Raw genomic sequence first — 20,622 nt, forward strand, 5'->3', positions numbered from 1 at the left:
GCTTTCATATGAACAGCTGGAGTAGTCTTTTTTTTTACTATCAGTTTTTCTGACTGATCACTGTATTGATAGCCAAATAAATAACTGCTTATAAACATTTCTATAACATTTTTAATATTAATGATTAATTTTAAATCACTCAAGTTATTAAATCATTCAAATAATTCAAAGTTATATTCTATGAGATAGAATGGCTTCTTTTCCAAGTAGTCGTTTTTGCTTCTGTCATTTCCTGAGCTTCTTGGAGTCCACTAAATTACAACGTGAGGAGTCCACAAAGCCAGGCATGACTCGTGCAGGTCTCCTGGCCATGAGCTGGAAGGTGCCCCATTTCCTTCTGGCTTCCCTCTGGAGATGATGCCAGGACCCCCCTCAGCTGGAGTTACTTTCCCTTATCCTAAGTCAGGCTTGTCTTTGTAAAGTTCTTACTGGGCCCATGTGATTTGAGACATAACTTTAATTTCCTAAATTAAGTGACATGTTATGAATGTGAGCATAGATGGCCTCACACATTATCTAGTTGCAGGGGATAAAAGAAGGGGCTACTCTGATGACATCCTGCTCTGGTAGCATGTTAGGTTAACACACAAAATGGTGTGTCTATACTAAGGTATACAGGAGAAGAGCTGTTGCATATGGGACTCAGCTAAAGGCAGAGGAAATCTTTTGCTTTTCCAGAAGATGGTCTTTCGTGAGTTTCAGCTGTTCCTTATTTCTTTAGCTATTATTATGGAATTCACATCAGCATTAAAACATCTGCCTTACTGCTGGAGGTGCAGAAGGCAGAGTACTTCAATTTACACCGAGACATTCCTCTCTCATGTGAGGTTAATTCAGGGAAGTGCTCTTTTTTTGGCCTGTGTTGAAGTGGAAAGATATGACCTGATGAAGCCTGTGTTCTCTTCTGAAGCTGCCAGTTCATTTTCAGATTTGTTGCTGCAAAGTCTCTGTGCAGGCTGCTGACACATGCCCAATTGCTTATTCCTGGCTGCTTCTCAACCCTCAATAAAAAGAGGAGAACCACCCCTCCTTGGTTCCCCATGTTTGGAAAGCTGGTCTATGTTGTGTGACCTTGTTGACTTTCCAAAATTTCATCCCCAGCAGTCTATCTTATATGTCAATGCATGGGACTCCTAGAAAAAGAAGTGCTTAAAGTGGTGAGCTATTGGGGCAAGCTGCTGAGGCACTTACTAGTGGGGAGGATGCAGGGGTATCTAGCACGCTTTTCTTGGAATTAAGTAAGACTATGTGAAAGTTGAGTTGCTGTGCAATAATAATGGAGTTTTCTGTAATGAAATTTGCTTCTTGGGATCAATGTCTTAAAGACCAGATGAACCCAATGCACCTGCTGTTCCAATAATGTAGAATCATCTGGCTGCAAGATTTGCTTCAATGTCGCTCTAGATTTTATTGCTTCACAATAAATCACGTACTTTTTATTGGATAAAAGCAGTAGGAGTATTTGTTTGATTCTGCTGTTATTCCTGCCCTTGTTTTTAGCACAAAGGAAACCTTTTGGATATTTATTTCAGCCTTTAAATGTCACTTTGCAAGCAGGTTTTCTAAAGCAAAATTTGTATGCATATTTGTTCACTGTTAAGCTAAATGTTATATTTCTTTGTAAATAATATTAGTCCTGATATCCCGAGTCTTGTTTTCTGAAATATTTCCATGAGAAATGATCTTTTGTAAAGTTTGGTCTTTAAGTAGTAGGAGAAATATGGTACTGAATGAAAACCTTTTAACTTTCCTTTAAGAATTATCATTTTGCCAAAATTTTTTTTCAAATGCTTCAGTAAATCATTCATAAAAGTGATATTTCAAAATAATATCAATTTCTTAACTTCTTATGTTTGTAACTTTTTTGGAAGAACTGAATTTAAGACAGTAACACATAGCTTTCCCCTAGCTAGAAAGTGCTAGTAAAAAATGATAAATCAAAAGGCACACACAATATGTACATTGCACAGTATAAACTGTAGGTGAGTAGAATCTTCTGAACATTTCTGCATAAAAATCTTTTTAGTTATTTAAAAAAAAAAAAAAAAACCATCGTCTTGTCAACCTAGCTTTAAAAAGCTGACCAGCTTGAGGTCAGGTCTCAGTTGGGCATTTCTTGCTCATAGAAACGAGGCTTTTTCTTCAGCGCCTCCTGGCGCGGCTCCAGGAGTGACTTCAGAGCAACGTTCCTGCTCCAGGGCCATTCCTAAAGGCAGACGAAGCAACGGACACCAGCAGGGCTGGGGGAGGCGGCGGGTTTCTCCTCCGGAATGCTTAACGTTTATGGGAACGATCCGCTTGGTTCTTCCCTCCCCCGTCCTGCCCGTGCCCTTACTAGCCCCTGTTAGCCTTGACGTCTCCAGTTGCCATGGCAATCGCAAGAAGTTGCAGCCACGGTTTTATACTTGGGATTGGCTAAAACAAAACCTTGGCAGCTGCAGTCATGTGGCCAACGGCCGTGCTTTGGCTGAGCGCTCTTAAGTGCTTTTGAGGACTTAGCCTTTGGTCTCAGTACAAGATTTGCTTTTTTAAAAAACCCTATTTTGAAAAGTGTTGTTAAATTTGTGATGAGAATATTCACTCTATAAAAACTTCTGATTTTTCAGAGTGAGAAGTAGGCCCTCTGCACTGGTCTCAGTGATACTTGAAAAAAGCAAGCTGTTTAATATATTTAGGTACAACCTGGTACTGTATTTCTGCAGTATAAACTTTGCTGCTGTCATTTCAAGTGATGCTAACTAGAATAAGCAGCGTGATCAGCTCATTGCTTAGTGAAGTGCAATTTAAGAAACACCTGCTGTCCTATGATAATGTTCATCTTGTCTATAACTTATGTTGGTGTCATTTTGTGTTTTAGAAAGTACAACAATATACATTAATAATTCAAGCTACGGACATGGAAGGAAACCCAACATATGGTCTTTCAAACACAGCAACTGCTGTCATCACTGTGACAGATGTCAATGACAATCCTCCAGAGTTCACTGCTATGACTGTAAGTACTGGGTAGGAGTAACTGTAGGGTGTACATATTTATAGCCATTTCCCTCTTCTGTCATTATAGTTGCAGATTGTAAATATTTATTACTTATTAAATAGTTCACAGCAGGTAGGGTTTAAATACAGGCAGATTATATCCCTTACATATGGCATTCTGCTTAGTCCAAAGGGCAAAACTTGACTAGGGAATCAATCAAACCATCGTTTTTTCTGGGTGGCCTGAGGTAGACTTTGTTAGATAAATTGTCAGAGCTCCAGTGAAGTAAAACTGGGCTCTCCAATGAGTTGAATGCCAGTCTGTTCAGGAGAGTGCTTGTGCTTTTATGACTGTGTTCAACTGCTTTTCTGGGTTGTTGTTTTTGTTGTTTTTTAGTTCTATGGTGAAGTACCGGAGAACAGAGTGGATGTTATCGTAGCGAACCTAACTGTGACTGACAAAGATCAGCCGCACACGCCGGCCTGGAACGCCCTGTACCGCATGACGGGGGGAGATCCCACCGGGAGATTCACTATTCTGACCGAGCCCAACAGCAACGACGGGTTGGTCACTGTTGTGAAGGTAGGAGCTGCTTGTGATCCACTGCATTAAGCAGAGAACGCAGAGAATAAATGTGAACTCCTGGGGCTAGTGTGAGACTCAAAAGTAAAATAAATGGGCACTGTCTGCCTTATGGAAGTGAGTCATTCGTCTTTTGCAGTGTTTCCTTAGTTATGCCATATCAGGAGTATTCTAAACGTTCAGTTTTAAAACTTGGTTTAGTTTGTTGGATTTTGAGGGTGTATTTACCAAAAGATAGAAACTGGCCTGTGAGAAAGCACTGGTGAATGTTCATGGCCAGTGTGAAGGAACAGCTTCCTCCTTCTGGGCCTCTGTTAGCAGGCCTGCTCCTTGTCTGCTGGTGTTATGTCAGTGTTCGCGTTACGGAACCGACACACATTAGGCAGTCGAGGCACAATCGGAAAGGGAAAAGTGATAGGTAGGAGGCTACTTCTGCAAGACGCTTTTAAAGACTGGCTATTTTTAAAACCTCATCTAAATGCCTTTTATGGAATAAGCTCTCTATCTTTGTCCTCTAATCAGCATAGCTCCGTGTTGAGGGATGTCTTGTTTCAAGTGATGATAACAATGCGGTCCTATAATTAAACCTGCTGTCGGTGGCCACCTTTCCTCACGGCTCTCTGATAAGTGTCTCCTTTCCGAGTTAGTCTGTTCTGGTTTTGAGCCATCCACTTATGAAGTCAAGTATGAGATACCAGTGTTCCAGTCTGGAATTTTAAACATTCACATTTTGCCTTTCTTTTCCTTTTTGGTTATCTCAGTATCTAGGTGGAAAAAATTATGTATGTCCTTTGTACAATGATAGTGATATTTCATACTAGGTTTTTAATAGAACTGTGTCTGATCTGTCACTGCACTTCCCCAGAGGTTGCAATTGTTATATTACATTCTTCCAGCAAGAATTATGTGAGTGTCTGTGCTTTTTAATTGGGCACATACCCATCTTTCCTAGATCTAGGAAGAGTATCAAACTAGAAACCTCAGGGAAAATGAGTTTTAAAAAATGCTCAGCTTGTTAAAGTAATATATAGAGGAGCAAAATTAAGATTCTAGACTTCTAGTCTGTTTGGTGTAGCTTTACTCACATTATTTTAAAAAAAAATCCATATCCTATACTGCCAGAATATATTCTCAGTGCTTTATTACGTATGACCTGATTTAAAGACAGAACAGAAGCATGTCAGACAGGACATAATCACATGAATATGAGTCTGTTATAAGGAGGGGGTCAGCCATACCACCTGAAATGATATTCGTGTTAAACAGCACTGGAGAATTACTTTGATGTGGTAAATGCCAGTCCTACAGTGTGCCCAACAGCACTCCTTTAAGCACCTCTGCACAGAAAGTGTTGCTGGCTAGCTTACAGCTTTTGTTTGTAGTGCAGTGAGTTGATCTTTGATCTGTCAAACTGTAATGAAGATGAGATTATCTACTGTTGCATGCCCAGTACCTCTTGTAAGATACAGGGCTCCTTCAAGTCTGGTATAAGGGCAAGCAATGCAGTGCTGAGAATTAATCAGAATCAGGCCTGAAAAAGGGCCTCGGTCATATGCAACATGGAAAAAGGAACTCCAGCCTCAACCTATTTTTCACTCTTCCTTAAATTGGTCTGCCTGCTTAGTGAGTAAGGCCCCAAAATCTAGGGCATCTGGAGCTGCAAGGATACCAGCAATGGAATTAGATGAAATTAAGAGAGTCATGCTGAGGAAACTTAAGAGCATGGAAATCTTTGATCTAGAAGGGTAAGTTGTGTCTGTGGTTTTGTTTGAAGGAAGGGTTCATTTTGACAGCACAGAAAGACAGGCTGCTTCTGACACAGAGCTCCTCAGGAGGCATGTCTGCTCAAATAAGTGCCTGGCACCGAGCTGGAGTTCCTCCATCTCCCTCTGATGAAGCTAGCTGCTTACCTGCTCTTCACTAATGGCAGGACCAGAGCATGTTAAGTCTAAGAATGCTAAAGTGTTTCTAGCTCAGCAAACTTTACAATGGCTACTGCTGCTAAGCAAAATCCCAATCAAGTCGTGTGTTTAGGTATTACACTGAATATCTTCGGGCGTTGGCTCATTTTTATTGAGAAAGTAGCCTAACTCACTGTCTGAAAACTCACCTTAATATAAGAAATATTACTATGTGTCTGCCGCTATCCCGAGTAAAGGTTAACACACCCCGGTCTTTGTTTTTTCCAGCCTATTGACTTTGAGACCAACAGGATGTTCGTGCTCACAGTAGCTGCGGAAAACCAAGTGCCTTTGGCTAAGGGGATTCAGCATCCTCCCCAGTCAACAGCGACCGTGTCCATTACAGTCATTGATGTGAATGAGAGTCCATATTTTGTTCCAAACCCTAAGCTTGTGCGCCAGGAAGAAGGGCTGCTTGCTGGTAGTGTGCTAACAACCTTCACTGCTCAAGACCCAGATCGTTACATGCAACAAACCTCTCTAAGGTATTGTATAATATTGCAGTTAGTCAGCAATTGGGTGATAGCCTTCGGTCATGAAATGTTTACATGTTTGAGAGTGGGTGGGTAGCAAAGCAAGCACGTATTAAATGACTCCATTTACTGCAACACACAGCTAGACCAAAACAACATGTAGCTTCTTTGGCAGCCCACCCAAAAGTGAGTTTTGGCTTTAGACAGAGTGTCCTGGCGAACATTCATAGGTCTGTATATCAGAGCGGGCTCTGGAGGCATCTTCTAGTGCTAGGTCCCAATTCGCCAAGATAGCTGCATAAGTGTGTATGACATCCCATGTGCCCATGAGTGAAGTCGCTCAGAGCAGATGCATGCTGCTGTGAATTCATTTTCAATTTAAATTAACCAGTAACTTCAATATTGTAGCAAAAGCAAGTCAGATTGTGGACCAAATCATAAAAGTTTTCTTACTCCTTGTGCATTCTCCAGCAATATAAAGTATTTTTGTGTCTCTGTATATTTTTGTACCAATAGCTATGATTGATTGTAATTTGCCTAATGTCTAAAACTAATCTAAATTTGGCAAGTGGAGAGGATAAAACAAAACCATACAAAAATGCTTTTGCCTGTTTTGTTTAAGACGTTGCTGACTACAAATTCGAGGCACAACTACGAGCTTTAGGCCAGGAATCACTTCTAGCTTTTCCAGCAGCTTTTCAGCTCATACAGAAGAAACCTAAAACCTCTTTTTTTCGTTTTTCTTTCCAAAATTAATGCTCTTATTTTTACTTTGTTTTGCTTAGCTGTTGCTGATATTTTGATCTTTTTTTGGACATAACTGTCAGAGAAATGATAGCATGAAGAATACTGAGAATATACATTTTTAATGAGCTGAGATAGCTTGCACTCAGTTAATGTCAAAGCAAAAATTTGTCAGATAGAAAGATGGTTTTGAAAGACGCTTATTTTTAAATGAAGATGAGAACTGTGTAATAAAACACAGTCTCTGTAGAAAATTAACTTTAAGCAATACAAAAACTTAGAATAACGTGATTTGGTGCTACTAAGCACTATTTATATCCTTTTAACTCTACCCATCTCCTGCTTTGAGTGTTCTCAGAATATAAAAGTTACTAAGAACAGCTTTGTAGGTACAGAACAAACAAGAGGAATCTATGATGAAATGTAGTAATTAAATCCATGTGTAAAGGTCATGTAGATTTAGGTAACTGTATAATTTGCTAAGTTTTAAGTATATATTCATTTTTATGTAAATCTGTTATGTATTTTTTTATAAAGTAATAACTTATATATATATATATATAAAAGCTTCTTAAGTTACATGTCAGCTTACATGGCAGGGGACTTAAGGACTGTCCTACAGTAAGATTCTTGAGTATGTGTTTTCAAGCATTTTAGCAATAATGCTAAATAAATGGAGTTCTTTAAAACATTGTGTCTAAATACCAAAACTGTGTGTTCAGAATACAAAGTAAAATATTTATCTTGTGTGTGAAAAGTGTCTTGAGATGTAAATAACACTTCTGTGATCAAATACGCAGATACTCAAAACTTTACGATCCTGCAAATTGGCTGAAAATTGACCCTGTTAATGGACAAATAACTACAACTGCCGTTTTGGACAGAGAGTCAACATATGTGCAGAACAATATGTATAATGCAACTTTTCTTGCAACTGACAATGGTAGGTCTCACTGTGTATGTTTGGTATTGGTCGTGCAGATTTTTAGAAGGCTTTATTTTGTGTATTTGAATGGCATTCTATTTTACCATAAAAATATGCTTAGAAAGTGCATCTGGTCAGAAGTTAAAAGCCTGTATAACTATCAGAATTGATATATTTCCCAACTACTTACAAGATAGGCTGAAGAGTAATTTTGTGAGCTTGGAGAAAGACAGTGATTTATTTCCATTAGTTAAATCTAGGAAAACTGAAGAAGTCAGCAGAAGACTGGTAGCTTGAGTGAATGCACAGCCTGGGTGGAGTTGATGAGTTTTAGCATTACTTTAAGGGGAAAAAAAGGCCGGAGGGGGGTGCGGATTACATATTTTTTTCACACTCTGACTTCAGCAGTGCAGGGAAAAAGTATTTTCAATGTGGATTTGTTAATGAAGATCTCTGCTCAAAAATGACCCCTTTGAGTTCAGGTGGAATGCTGTGCTGGTTATACCCAGTATCAGAAAGATGGAAAGGTATAATTAGGAACATTCTCACGTTAGAGGGGAAACCTGAAACACTGGGGCTATTTACCTCAGAGAGAAGACAAATGGTAAAATTATGCCAACTGATACAGTATAACAAAGATCAGCTATTTCTATTCTTTTGGCCCCATTCTGGAGAGCAAAATTAAATGAAACTGGAACGAGATTTATAGAGGAAAAAAAAAAGAACCATTGCTAATTATACTGAGAAATTCAGTGCTGCATGTTCTCATAAATGTGTGAGTTTAGCAAGGTTTAAGGAAGCGTATCACATTCAATATGGATAACAAGAATGTCTAGAAGTATGAATCTGTGTGCTGGAAAGTATTAGAAAGAATTTAAATAGCATACTTGGGGTGAGAGTCGATCATAACTATTCAAAATTATAAAAGAAATTTTCCAAAGGATAAATTATCCCAATCCTATTCTTTTCTCTGAAGCATTTGTTGTGGACAGCCTCTAAAGAGGCCTATCTGTCTGATGAAGTGATTGCGTTTTCCCTAATCTGTGCAAACACCGTTATTTGCTGAATTTTGCTGAATAGGGCATTCTTCTTGTAGACAGGCTGCACAAGGATTTGTGTGTTTACAGGAACAATTACCACGCTAAAGTCAGAATCCCAAAACTGAGGTGCACACATGCATGTAGTAATTGAAAAGTGTTGGCATTTTATCATTTAAGCGACTTTCCAGTTTCCTTTTCCTTTCCTTGAAGGAATTCCTCCAATGAGCGGAACTGGCACGCTTCAGATCTACTTGCTTGACATCAACGATAATGCCCCTCAAGTGAATCCAAAAGAAGCCACGACCTGTGAAACGCTGCAGCCTAATGCTATTAACATCACTGCCGTGGACCCGGACATTGATCCGAACGCGGGCCCGTTCGCCTTCGAGCTGCCCGACACGCCTCCAAGCATTAAGAGGAACTGGACCATTGTTCGAATTAGTGGTAATTACCATTACAGAAATCCTAATTGTTTTAAAGGACCTATTGCACGTGCTTTTCAGCGTTTTACGTTGGTATTATTTCACAGCATACATTAATATGGCTAATATGAGTGGGAAGGTGCCTTAGTGTGAGATCTCCAAAGAACAAGAATTTTTAAGAGAGAGAAGATGTTCCCAGTAAGAGGTTTTTATCTGTGTGTCATTCCCCAGGTTAAATAATAAGTTGACGTAGAGCTCAAAGAACATTTTCACCGTTATTCTTTTCACTGGCAATGAGTAATATATTACCTTTCAATAAGTACCTTGTTTTCACCCACAGGTGATCATGCCCAGCTTTCTTTAAGGATCAGGTTCCTGGAGGCTGGTATCTATGATGTGCCCATAGTAATCACAGATTCTGGAAATCCCCATGCATCAAGCACCTCTGTTCTGAAAGTGAAAGTTTGCCAGTGTGACATAAACGGGGACTGTACTGACGTGGATCGGATTGTTGGCGCAGGACTGGGCACTGGTGCCATCATTGCAATTCTGCTTTGTATCATCATCTTGCTCAGTAAGTAGAGGGATCTCTCAAGCTTGGCACTTTTGTTCTTACATCGCAAGTACCAGCTTACCGAATCACAGAATGATTAAGGTTGGAAGGGACCTTTGGGCATCATCTAGTCCAACCCCCCGTGCACAAGCAGGGTCACCTTAGGCCATGTTGCACAGAGCTGCATCCAGATGGGTTTTGAAGACCTCCAAAGAGGGAAGACTCCACAAGCTCTCTGGGCAAACTTTCCAGTGCTTTAAGGTCTTGGACAAGTATGAAGACTTTCTGATGGTAAATGAGTGGGAGTTTGTACAACAGATCATGACAAGCTTTTGTGTAGATACATGGCAGTTAAGAGCATGTTCCCCTCTCTGGGCTTTCCCTCTGTGCCCAAGGGCACATATTAGATCAGTGAGTGGCCAGGATGAGGGGATGATTAGCCCTCAAAAGACTAACCTCTCTTCTGCTGCTGGTATCGTGTGCCTCGACACCACCAGCAGCTTGTAACAGTGTGTCTAAGGAATGCTCTGGTGGTGTTTCTGTTGTGCTTCAGGTTAATGTATGTAGAATATTTGGTAATTTGGAAAGTAATACATCACAGACCTTCATGTAAGGTAGGACAAGCAGGCAGCCATGCAGAAAAAGAGATATGTGTCTTTTAAGTCCTGCATAAAGTTGTTGTGGTATTTTATTTTTGTCTCTATTGCATTTAATAAGGAGAATGACTACATATCATAAATAAGTGTCTGTCCAGTCAATGTAGTAAATTGGATGTTAGCTCTCCTACACATTATGGTTAGCTGATTTCTGACTGTAGTGGAACACAAGCAAGGGATTAACCCATTTAGTGCAGTGCAGTGGTCCAGAACATACAGAATAATGAAAAGGAGTTTTTTTTTAAAAAAAAAAAAAAAGTATTTGAGCCTGGCAAAGCCCATAGCTTTGTACAAGGGCAGTACAATGATTTCCCTGATACAAGATATTCTTAAAATGTTAAGCACTGATTTAATAGAGACTTTCTGAAACAGCCAAATTCTTTAAGGTATTTTTCATATAATGCATTCCAGATATGTTGGGGTTTCTTTCCATGAAGATGCTTTCTGGTTATAATTGCAAACACATCTACTGTTTCAGAAATAAGCTTACCTGCATTTATTCCATGTTTCTCATTGTTTTCTTTAATAACTTGGTTTACAAACAAGCGATATAACTGAAAAAAATGCTAAGATTAAAGGAAAGGTTAAGGTATAGCTCTAAATGCCATTGACTTCTGCTCAGTTGTGACTGTTCCTGCCTCTTATTACAAATATAAATATAAACTTGTGCCAAGGTATAGTACGTTCTGGTGAACTGCTGAGTCACGTGCCTGCGTGGATCAAAAAGTTTGGTGATACTCCAAGATCAGTGTTACTAAAATCATGTGCCATATATTCTTGAGACATAATAGAACGAAATTCTCTTGTGAAGTCAGTGGTTTATGAAGCTCAGTCTTTCTTACCTACTTTTATTGCAAATTTATTTTGCAGATGTGGAAAATGTATGGGATTTTATGGCCTGAATAGACAAATGATTCCCAAATTGTATATAGCATTTAGTAGGTTAAGTTCAAATATCTCTTATCTGCCATGTTTTAGAGTAAAAAATAGGAAAGATAAAAAGAAAGAAAATATATTACATAGCTAAAATTAACTTCAGATCAATCAAGTTTACTTCCAAACTAGGAGTTTACTTCTAAGGTATGAGAAAAAAAGTAATAATGGTGTATTAAATCCACTGTGGTCCAGTCACGTTACTTAGTATGTGTTTACTACAAATGCCAAATGGATTTTGAAAAGGCAGCAAGCTGTGCTGGAGGAAGAAGTAGAGAACTGCCTGGCTTCGTGAGAGAGCTCAGAACTTCAGTCAATCGATTGCTTTATCTTCCCAGCCTGTATTACCTGTGTTTGTGCAGACTAGTGACAAAATCATATTCGGTACTCGAGAAAAGTTTAAAAATGTTCTCTTCTGACTGAAAGGTTCTTTTTTGTGGCTGCTTAATATAGTAGCACTATGTTTTTCTTTTGACATAGTTTCTAGGTATGTGAGATGACGTAATTTAGTTGTTCTACCTCTGTTTAGGCTATGTTAGCAAATGTACTAGTTGAAAGGCTTCTTTAATAAACTCTCAGGAAATATCCCTGAGTTTTCAGGTGGAGCTACCTGAACAGGCATGCTAGTTTCCCATATAGGATTGGGATAGTCAGCAGCAAAAGAAAAGCTTGTCTTTCTTGAAAGGAAACCTGAACTAGTATCTTACTCATCTTGCATTAGTGAAATGTCACACCTAGAACAGCCAAATTTCATGGTTTAAATTTGTACAGTTTTCCATGACAGTACTACAGAATATGTTGTTACAAGACATGTTTTGTGTTTTCCCTTTTGCAATGCAGTTTTAGTCTTAATGTTCGTGGTATGGATGAAGCGCCGTGATAAGGAGCGTCAGGCCAAGCAACTCTTGATTGATCCAGAAGATGATGTAAGGGACAACATTCTGAAATATGATGAAGAAGGTGGTGGAGAAGAAGATCAGGTGAGAAACAGTTAATGCTTTTTATGTGTAGGTTCATACTCTGCACTGTGCTTAATCTATTTTTGTTTCTGATGACCTGCTATAGTAAGTACACATTTTTTGCATCCAGTACTACAGCCGGTAAGTAAAACTTTAAAAACCTAAAAGACCTCATTGCTTTCACATGTCATTTCTTGCAGTTCTGGAGGTGTGAATTGCCTGCCTTTTGAATGAGATATAAAACTGGTACCTTGCCCATTTATAGAATTTAAAATAGGCATGACATTCTGGTCATATTCCAACACAGGCAGTTATATTTAAATGTAAAATAAAATCCACTGTCATTTCTGTCTGTAAACATTTTTGACTCCTTGTCCAAGATACTGTTGTACAGAATACTTGGTGCAACATGGCTAATATATTCTACTCAAAATATGATGCTTTTTAGTGGTGGGTGAGTGACTTTCTGGATGTTAGGTAGTGTTGGCTTTTGACAAATTGACCACAGCTGGAATGTCAGTTTGGAAGGTTTTTGTTTCAAGCAGCTGTCAGGGCACATCTTGTTTATTCAGATACCTTTCCAGTCAGGTGCCATATGCATTTGCTCTCATATCACCTCCAAATGAACCATGGCTGATATTTCAGAGGATGGGGAGTGAAGTGTATATGCTAAGAGTAGTTTCATTTTTCTTTTCTTTTCAAGTAAGGGAATTTCCAAGCGGTACGATTCTGTTCCTTCAGAGGAGATTTATTAAGTGCCTTATGAGCATGACAAACAGTAGATTTATGCATGTTATTAGTGGTAGAAGTAAGTGTAATAATTACAAAGTGAACAGTGCATATAATAGAGCCTAAGAAATTTTCCAGTAAAATGCCTTGAAAAATTCAGTATAATTCTTCCACACATCCCCAGTCACAGTCATCTTGCACTTGAGTTATCTGAGAAGTGTCTCTCTTCACTGGTACAGACATTTATAGCTTCCCTCTGTTCTTTTGTTTGTGTGCCTGAAATTTGTGTTCCCTGTGGCAATTTTCATGTTTCATGCATTTCCCCGGATATTGTTCTTAGTTCCTGGCTTTTCTGCATGGCTTTCTTTTTAAGCAATTTGCAAAGGAAACCTCAGCCTATGCAATTTTGGAAAATTGCTTATGTTGCTGATTAAGCCGAAGACAACCCTTTGAGTTTGTATGTGTTCAAGTTGTTCATATACAGATAGCTTTGAGTACAAGAATTGCATCCAGTCTGTGCATCTGTTATCGCACAGACGAATTACAAGCTTAAAAACATTAAGAAACTGAGAATTAATTTTCCAGTTCACATATTCCCAGCTCTTGTCCACCCACAGTTCTTTGTAGGAGCTATTTATCATCTTTTTCACATGGCTTGAGTTTTTAATTATAGCCCATACAACCCTCAGGACAGAGGCAGTAAAGGGCATAGAGCATGTGCTGCTCTTTGAGAAGGTCCCAGGTGATGCTAAAATAGTGTTGGGAGAGTGTGTGCTGCAGAATAGAAACCCTGTGTATTGTAGCAGTTCCAGAGGGAAGGCTAAAATACTTAGCAGTTTAGAAACAGTGCTGGAACCTGCCCTGTATCCATCTTGCCCTGTGCCCATCTTGGGTGAATGTGGTGTCCCCAGGCGTTTCACAGCCAGGGAAGTGGGGCAGGAGGCAGCGCTGTGTGCGTGCACTAAAGCTCAGTAGGATGCAGAGCTGCTAAGTGCAGCGTTTCGGGAGCTGCGGGTGTGACGAAAGGACGAGCTGTCAACGGGTGGGCAGCAGTGAAATGGTAAGAAATGGGCAATGAGGGTCATTCCCGCTCCCAGTGAGCTCAGGAAGCAGCTAGAAATAGGGAGGTTCGAGGTCTTTTTATAGAATATTAAGTGACTTTTAGCCATGACTCCTCTGCGCACTTCCTTAAGACGGACTTGAAGGCTGTAGCTGCCCATCAGCCCTGCCAGCCTTGTGCTTCAGCTGCACTGGTCTGTCGGGAGCCCGGAGCAGAGCGCGCTGCTGCCTGGTGGTCCAAAGGCATGTTGCACACCCTCTAGCCCTAACAAGCATCTCGGGAAGAAAAGAAGAAAAGCTTGCACAGAAAGGGACAAGCTTTTATAACAACTTCCCTGACAAACACTTCAGACTGCTATGTAGGTAGAAGAGAAAAGCAGGTTTTCCCACAGCTTCAAAGTTAGGAATTTTTTGCCTTTCCAAAACATTTGAATAGAGAGCACAGGCTGTTCACCTTAGGGATTTAAATGAGTTGTCTAAAATAAATGACAGAAATACATTTTGTCTTTATTTTCAGGGAGGTGTTTTCCCTTTGTTTATATTGGTTTGACATTTTGCCTTGTAAAAATGTGGATTTCTTTCTGTGCTTAATTAGTTGAAAATATTTTGTAGGTTCACATAATTGTCTCCCAGCTGTATGGAAAGAGAAAGGATTTTATTTTGATTTTTGTCTTTAATTTTTGGAAACTTTATGTGAATGTTAAGAACTTGCAATGCTAAGCATTTGAAATATTTCAAGAGTTTTTCTACAAGTAGCAATCACATCTTTGCAAACTGTGGCTGCAGCTAAATCCTGCACAAGCAAAGCTACCTACAGACCATTCCAAACAGGGCTCCTTGACCATCAAGGTCTTTGTGTGTTTGTCAAAGTTAGAGACCTTTCCAGTGTTCCCAAAAAGCGGGGGAGACTGCCTTTAGAAATCTGTTTTTAGAATAGGGACTCACAGGACAAAACCACCACCACTCTATTAAAGTCAGGAGAAATTATTTCATGTGAAACTTGCATCCACAAGTCCTCAGCAAATGGCAGAGATAATTCTTGATGTCAGTGTTAATGGTCTCTGCTCCCCAAAAACATCAGCACTGACTGAACAAGCAACTTCAGTGGCAAATAGGGCATAAGCACAACACAGAGCTGTCCAAGAAAGCAAAAATAGAAAGGAGTGCTCAAAGTTTCAGCTGAATTTCAGTGAAAACAGCATGTTTTAACAACTTCAGGAGTTTTCATAATGCATGGCTTTGAAAATTGCTTACTTCCAACAAGCATCTTTAGGCATCTATTTAGGCATCTTTAAAAGCAAATGCTTTCTGAATCAATAGTTAAAGGCTTGTCATAGTGGGACCTCATCTTTCTTTTGTTTGTACTAAATGTTAGGTGACGTAAGGATTATGGCTGGCAGGGCTAGCAGACAAGTGATACAATTTATGACCATTTTTATCCTGAACCAAACTCCTTTTAGACTTCTGGTTTCATTTGGGGTTTTTCTTTATTTAGAAGCGATGCAGTTGCGTTTCCTACCTGTCATGGCAAACATAAAGTGTGTTTGTCATCTTCCTCTCAAACTCTTTCTACTGGAAATCAAAGTAAAATCTCCAGTAACAAATTTGATTTGTTCGTTTTGTTCGTTATTCAGACTAGTTCCTCTGAGTCATAGCAACTGTCAACTGAAAGGTGGAATGCCTGTTTTTTGGGTGTGTTTTTTGTTGTTGTTTTCTCCCCTAAGATAGCATTTCTAAGAAATTATGGTATTTGTTGTAAAAGAGCAGTTGATTCTGTCTTGGAGACTGCCTTTAATCCCACATGAGGCCTTCTCAGCTCTCAGAAAAGGGACACTGTTCGCTCTGATGGAGTGAATGCTTGTAAAGAAAAACGAGGTTCTCCAATGATTTGTCCTCTTTCCGTAGCCCGATCGGCTGCGGAGGCAATGCACATTTTTAGCTGGAATGATGTACTGAGGGTTATGTGATCTCTATAGCAGTTGAGAAAAATGCTTTTAATTCCCTCAGCTGGGAAAGCTCTAGAGCTGTTTGTCATAGCTGATGGTCGCCTGCTCCGCACTGAACGGCACTGCTGACACAGGAAACGCTCTGAATTGTTTTCACTTTAACTTGTGTTTTCTGAAAATGTGAACAGTAAAAGTGGCTCTGAAAGCTTCACAGCACTGGTATCGTTCAAGGCAGAAGCATTTTTCCTGGCATGTGGAAGGATCACTGGTCTGTTGGCTGAAACTGCTGGACTAAAGGTGATACCATTTATTCTTGGCATTTTGTGTTTAATATTTTTTTCTGGTGTAATAATTTGGCCACCTGAGTGCAGGCAGTGGCTTTGAGTCATCATCATTCATTTTTTTTTCTTGTGTTTTTCAATTATTCCATGTTTGAGCCAGGCATTTTGCTGAGGATGGTGGAGGGGGATGCATTACTGTCTGCTTTATGATGAAGTGGATGTTCCTGGTTTAGGTGCAGAGTCTGAAGTTGGCAGTGGTGGTTTTTATTAACAGAGCACATCATCTTGAGGTTGTAGTTGTTAGCAGACAAGGAGATATAAGGGACAGATGACTCATATTCTCTCCTGACATGTCATACAATCATATTGGAGTCGGTTATAACCATCAGACTATCCAGCTTTATGGTGAAAGTGTTGAAGCGTTTAGCATGTGTCTGCAGCGTTTTCAAGGCATAGAGCAGTTGCAGCCCAGGAACATCAGTAATTTGTTTTAACAAGCATCTCAGGCCACTGGTGTGATCTACATTGAGGCAGTGGGTGCTCAACTGGGATGCTAGCAGCAAATGTTGACCTGGTAACTGTGATAGATTTCTTCCATTTAATTGCCTTCATAAGCCTGTAGTAAATTGCAAAAGATAGTCCTCACATCTCCTTTAAGCCTAATTCTGTAGGGTTCTGAGTTTTAGTAGCGCTTGATCCTGCAAGTGGCTTTTGAAGTAAATGGTAGGCCTTGAACCTATCTTGATTTTGAACAGATCTTGATTTTGAACTTGTATTTTAATTTAGCCCTCCACCTTCTTCAGCCAAAGTTCCCAAAGCAATGATTTTGCTTTTTCTCCTAAGAACTCTGCATGTTCCTTCCCAAATCACTTTTCTTACAGTCTATTCAGATATTACTCAACAGCTTTTTTTGCCACTTTTTATTACAAATTTATATAGAGAAAGTAACATTTATTTTAAAAATGATAATAACAACATTAAAAATGTAATGGGCTATTTTTATGTATGAATGGATCTAAATTCTAAAGAGCAATTGCTGTATCCCTTTAACATATTCCTGAGTAATCAGGCTCATTTAATAAGAAAGAAGGAAAGAAAACAGCCTTGTCCCAGCGTTTATGTGTCCTTGATGAAATAAATTGAGTAATCCTCTGGAGGGGAGAGGGGTTTTTTTTCTTCCTTTGATTTTTTTTCCTCAAACCTATTTGTACTCCATGAGCATTATAAATCAATATGATTATGTTTTATTTTTACCACCCTGAGTGTTACTGAGATCACTGAGTCTACCTTTTTAACACTTATTTTGCACTACATTCAGATACTGTATGTTAAGCAATTGTAATGGGAATGAAATAACTGTTGTTAAGATATCCCTGGGCCTCTACAATATTGTCATCAGGAGGAAGTTATTTTGGGTATTGTGTTTGCTTACTAAGACTTTTTTTTTTTTTTAATGGCAGTCCTCCTCTAGGGGAATTACTGTCATTTCTTGGTGAATCTTTATCTCATCATAGGGAAAGTGATGTTTCCATAATTTCATTACAGAGTTATTTTGTATTTTATTTTATCCTATCTAGAACCTTTGCCCGTTATTGTGTTTTATCAGCAGCTGGAGTTTAACTTGCACCTTTTTATTATTAAAAAAGATAAGCTGGCTTCTTGGTTATCTTAAAAATGATTAACTTGTAGTGCTCCAGATGTATCTGTAATAAACACAAATGAGAAAAGCAATATGGCAAAAGGTAACAGAAAAGTGAATAGCAAGTAAAGAGCAGCTGCTGGCAGAAGCATTTTAACTAGCCTCCCACCTGCAGCCTACATCTACTCAGTCTTCTGTGCTTGGCTGTTTTTGGAGTCCCATTTTTTCAGCAGATGTAAGATTTAGATAGAGGTTTGGGAACATTCTGCAGAGTTAGGGCAATATTTTATGTGTAAATTCCTTGTCGTTTTTTAAGGGTTAGGTTTGGTCAATTGGGGGTAGGTTCGTATGATGTAGCAGGATTGGTTTTCACTCTGTTTTCCTTTTGTTTTTAAATGACCTCAGCAGATGGTCTCTGGCAGAGTCAGCTGTGTATGTTTAGAATATTTCCTCTCTTGCTTCTCCACCACATTTCTCTATTGGAGTAGACAGTAATTCTCTTTGTAACACAAGGGCAAAGCAGAACATGTGTTTTCTCCATAGGTGCTTCAAGTCACAGTCTGGTGTATCCTCTTAACCCCCTAATGGAATTGGGTTATGCTAATATACCATCCTGTAAAATAGTTAGGTGAAAAACAAACTTCAGTGCTTCACGTGCACTTCGAGCACTGTAGCTGTTTTTGTCTAGTGAATGCTAGTTAGAGCTTTCCCAGTCCAATTAAGCGATCCAGTGACAATTAATCTGATTATTTCTTCCATTGGGATAGGTCTGAATATATCTGCACAAAGGCCAAATGCCTTGAAAATGAGAAAAAAGATGTAGTGATATTGCTGCGTTAGTTGTGTATCTGGTCTATATTCTTGCAAAGTTCTATGTAAGCTTTAGTTCCATATAAGGATTTTAACTGAGTCATCCCTGAAAGTGTTTAACAGTCTAATGAATGACCAGGAAATGCACTGAGGGCTTTCAGATAACTGAGAAGTAGGATTCATAAAGCATTGATGAATGAGCCAGTCATGTTACATGTACTAGTGTGCACTACTCACTGAATTAGAGAGAATTTCCTAGTAGTAAAAAGCTTGATTTAAATTAATTTTGCAGAAGGGAATATTATAGGAATCCAGGGCTGTGGAAGATCACCATCTTATGGAAATTATCAATGAAAAGGGCTACTAGGGAAATGAAGGAAGCACTTAGCCCAATTTAGATTGAACTCACATGAATCCTGTGCAGTTATTTTTACAAGATCTTGAATTTCCAGTACTTTCACAGATTTCTTTCTGGAAAAGTCAGTTCTCTCTAGGCATAACCAATTCAAAGTTTTGGTAAACTGTTGTTTGTGTCTCTTGTTTCCAGTTCTGCTTTGTAATTTATAGTACACATCCATATAAAGTTGGTGCAGTTAGTGCAATTATTTTTTTAGTTTTGTGTGGTTTTGTTTTCGAAGAGCTTCAGAAAATCTTGTGAAATTCGAACGCAACCAGAAGAGCTCATCCAGAATAGAATAGTTACATTGCATCTATCCTGTTCAGAAGGGACAACAACAGAGGACAACCTACCAATGACATAATGCAGGGACATACATGAAAGTCTTGGTATTCCGTCCTTTACAATATGTCAATACTTGGAAAAAAGGCATGTGTGGGGGGAGAATAGAGGAGCCTAATCAAACATGGTCCATAACAGAAGTATGATTTTACTTCCTGCACAGAGCAGACCTAATATACAAATTTACTTGAGTAAATATGACTCTATGGGTCCAGAAATATGCCAATGTTGTCCTTCGTCTCCATTCTTAATGGGTTGAGTTACTGCCCTACGTATGATATTCTTCTGTCAGAGGAGAATCTTTGGCAGTATGAATACACAGTATGAGTATATAGGTCTGTCCAAGGAGCTCCAGTATGGAAGCAGTGTGGTGCCTTTTATTGCCTTTATTACAAATGGGTAGCTAGAGCTCACTCAGCTTTCTTCCGTAGGTTCATGTTGTGATAGAGAGATACAGTGCAGGGAATCATAAATAAATTCTTTCAAGAGTTTTGAACTGCTTTGCTTACTTGCCTTGTAAGGTGGTTGACTTATAAGACTTGGCTGGTTGACATTTAATACTGTCACAGTTGGATCTCATTTCAGGAATGTGAAGCAGGAGCTGATAATGGTGTCAGTTTTTTCTTAAAGCTGTTCAGCTCTAAGTGAATAGCTGTCACTGTGGTGCTTTCCCTTCCTGCATTCCCCCCTGCCCCTTCCCCCCCTTTTTTTTTCTTTTTTCTTTCTGAATGTCCAGTTCCACAAAACGCATCTCTGATAAAATATCCTGACTTAGAACAAATCAAAGCCAGGAGTTTTTATGCTTCTTTTTTCTAGCCACAATAAACAGTAGTCCTTAAGATACTAACCAAAGAGACAGGTGGTTAATCAAAAGTTATACTGAGAGTTATACTATACATTAAGCTGGATTTCATCTTTCTTACAACCAGATATCGAAACGGTAGCTGCCTAGTCTCAGCCAGTTATAAACAAGGGGAAGGACAAGGGCTTGTTTGTCTTGCTCTGCTTAGACCCATGTGCTAAAATGGAAGACTTTTGTATTTCTGTTGAGGGTGTAGATTTAGACAAGCAAATTAGTCTAAATTTCTGATTTCTAGAGGCCTGGGTTTGCAGAGATGAGTACAACAGAGCTGTCAGAGCAAGAAAGGGAGCAAACTAATACATGTTCTAATTACCTTTTAGTAGGAGAACCAG

General features: G+C 39.2%; 1 protein-coding gene across 1 annotated transcript in view; it reads left to right on the forward strand.

Moving 5' to 3' along the window:
• The window catches only part of CDH2 (cadherin 2), a 115,855-nt gene that overhangs the window by 83,946 nt on the left and 11,287 nt on the right, over positions 1-20,622 (forward strand). Inside the window, exons 8-14 of the mRNA XM_088526664.1 lie at positions 2,858-2,995; positions 3,374-3,559; positions 5,749-6,005; positions 7,538-7,680; positions 8,913-9,146; positions 9,465-9,698; positions 12,107-12,246. Coding sequence (XP_088382790.1) covers positions 2,858-2,995; positions 3,374-3,559; positions 5,749-6,005; positions 7,538-7,680; positions 8,913-9,146; positions 9,465-9,698; positions 12,107-12,246 — 1,332 coding nt within the window. The remainder of the gene's footprint in view (positions 1-2,857; positions 2,996-3,373; positions 3,560-5,748; positions 6,006-7,537; positions 7,681-8,912; positions 9,147-9,464; positions 9,699-12,106; positions 12,247-20,622) is intronic.

This window comes from Tinamus guttatus, unplaced genomic scaffold, assembly GCF_059628265.1.
Source record: "Tinamus guttatus ecotype Peru unplaced genomic scaffold, ASM5962826v1 Tinamus_guttatus_pri_ptg000249l, whole genome shotgun sequence".
NCBI lineage: Eukaryota > Metazoa > Chordata > Aves > Tinamiformes > Tinamidae > Tinamus > Tinamus guttatus.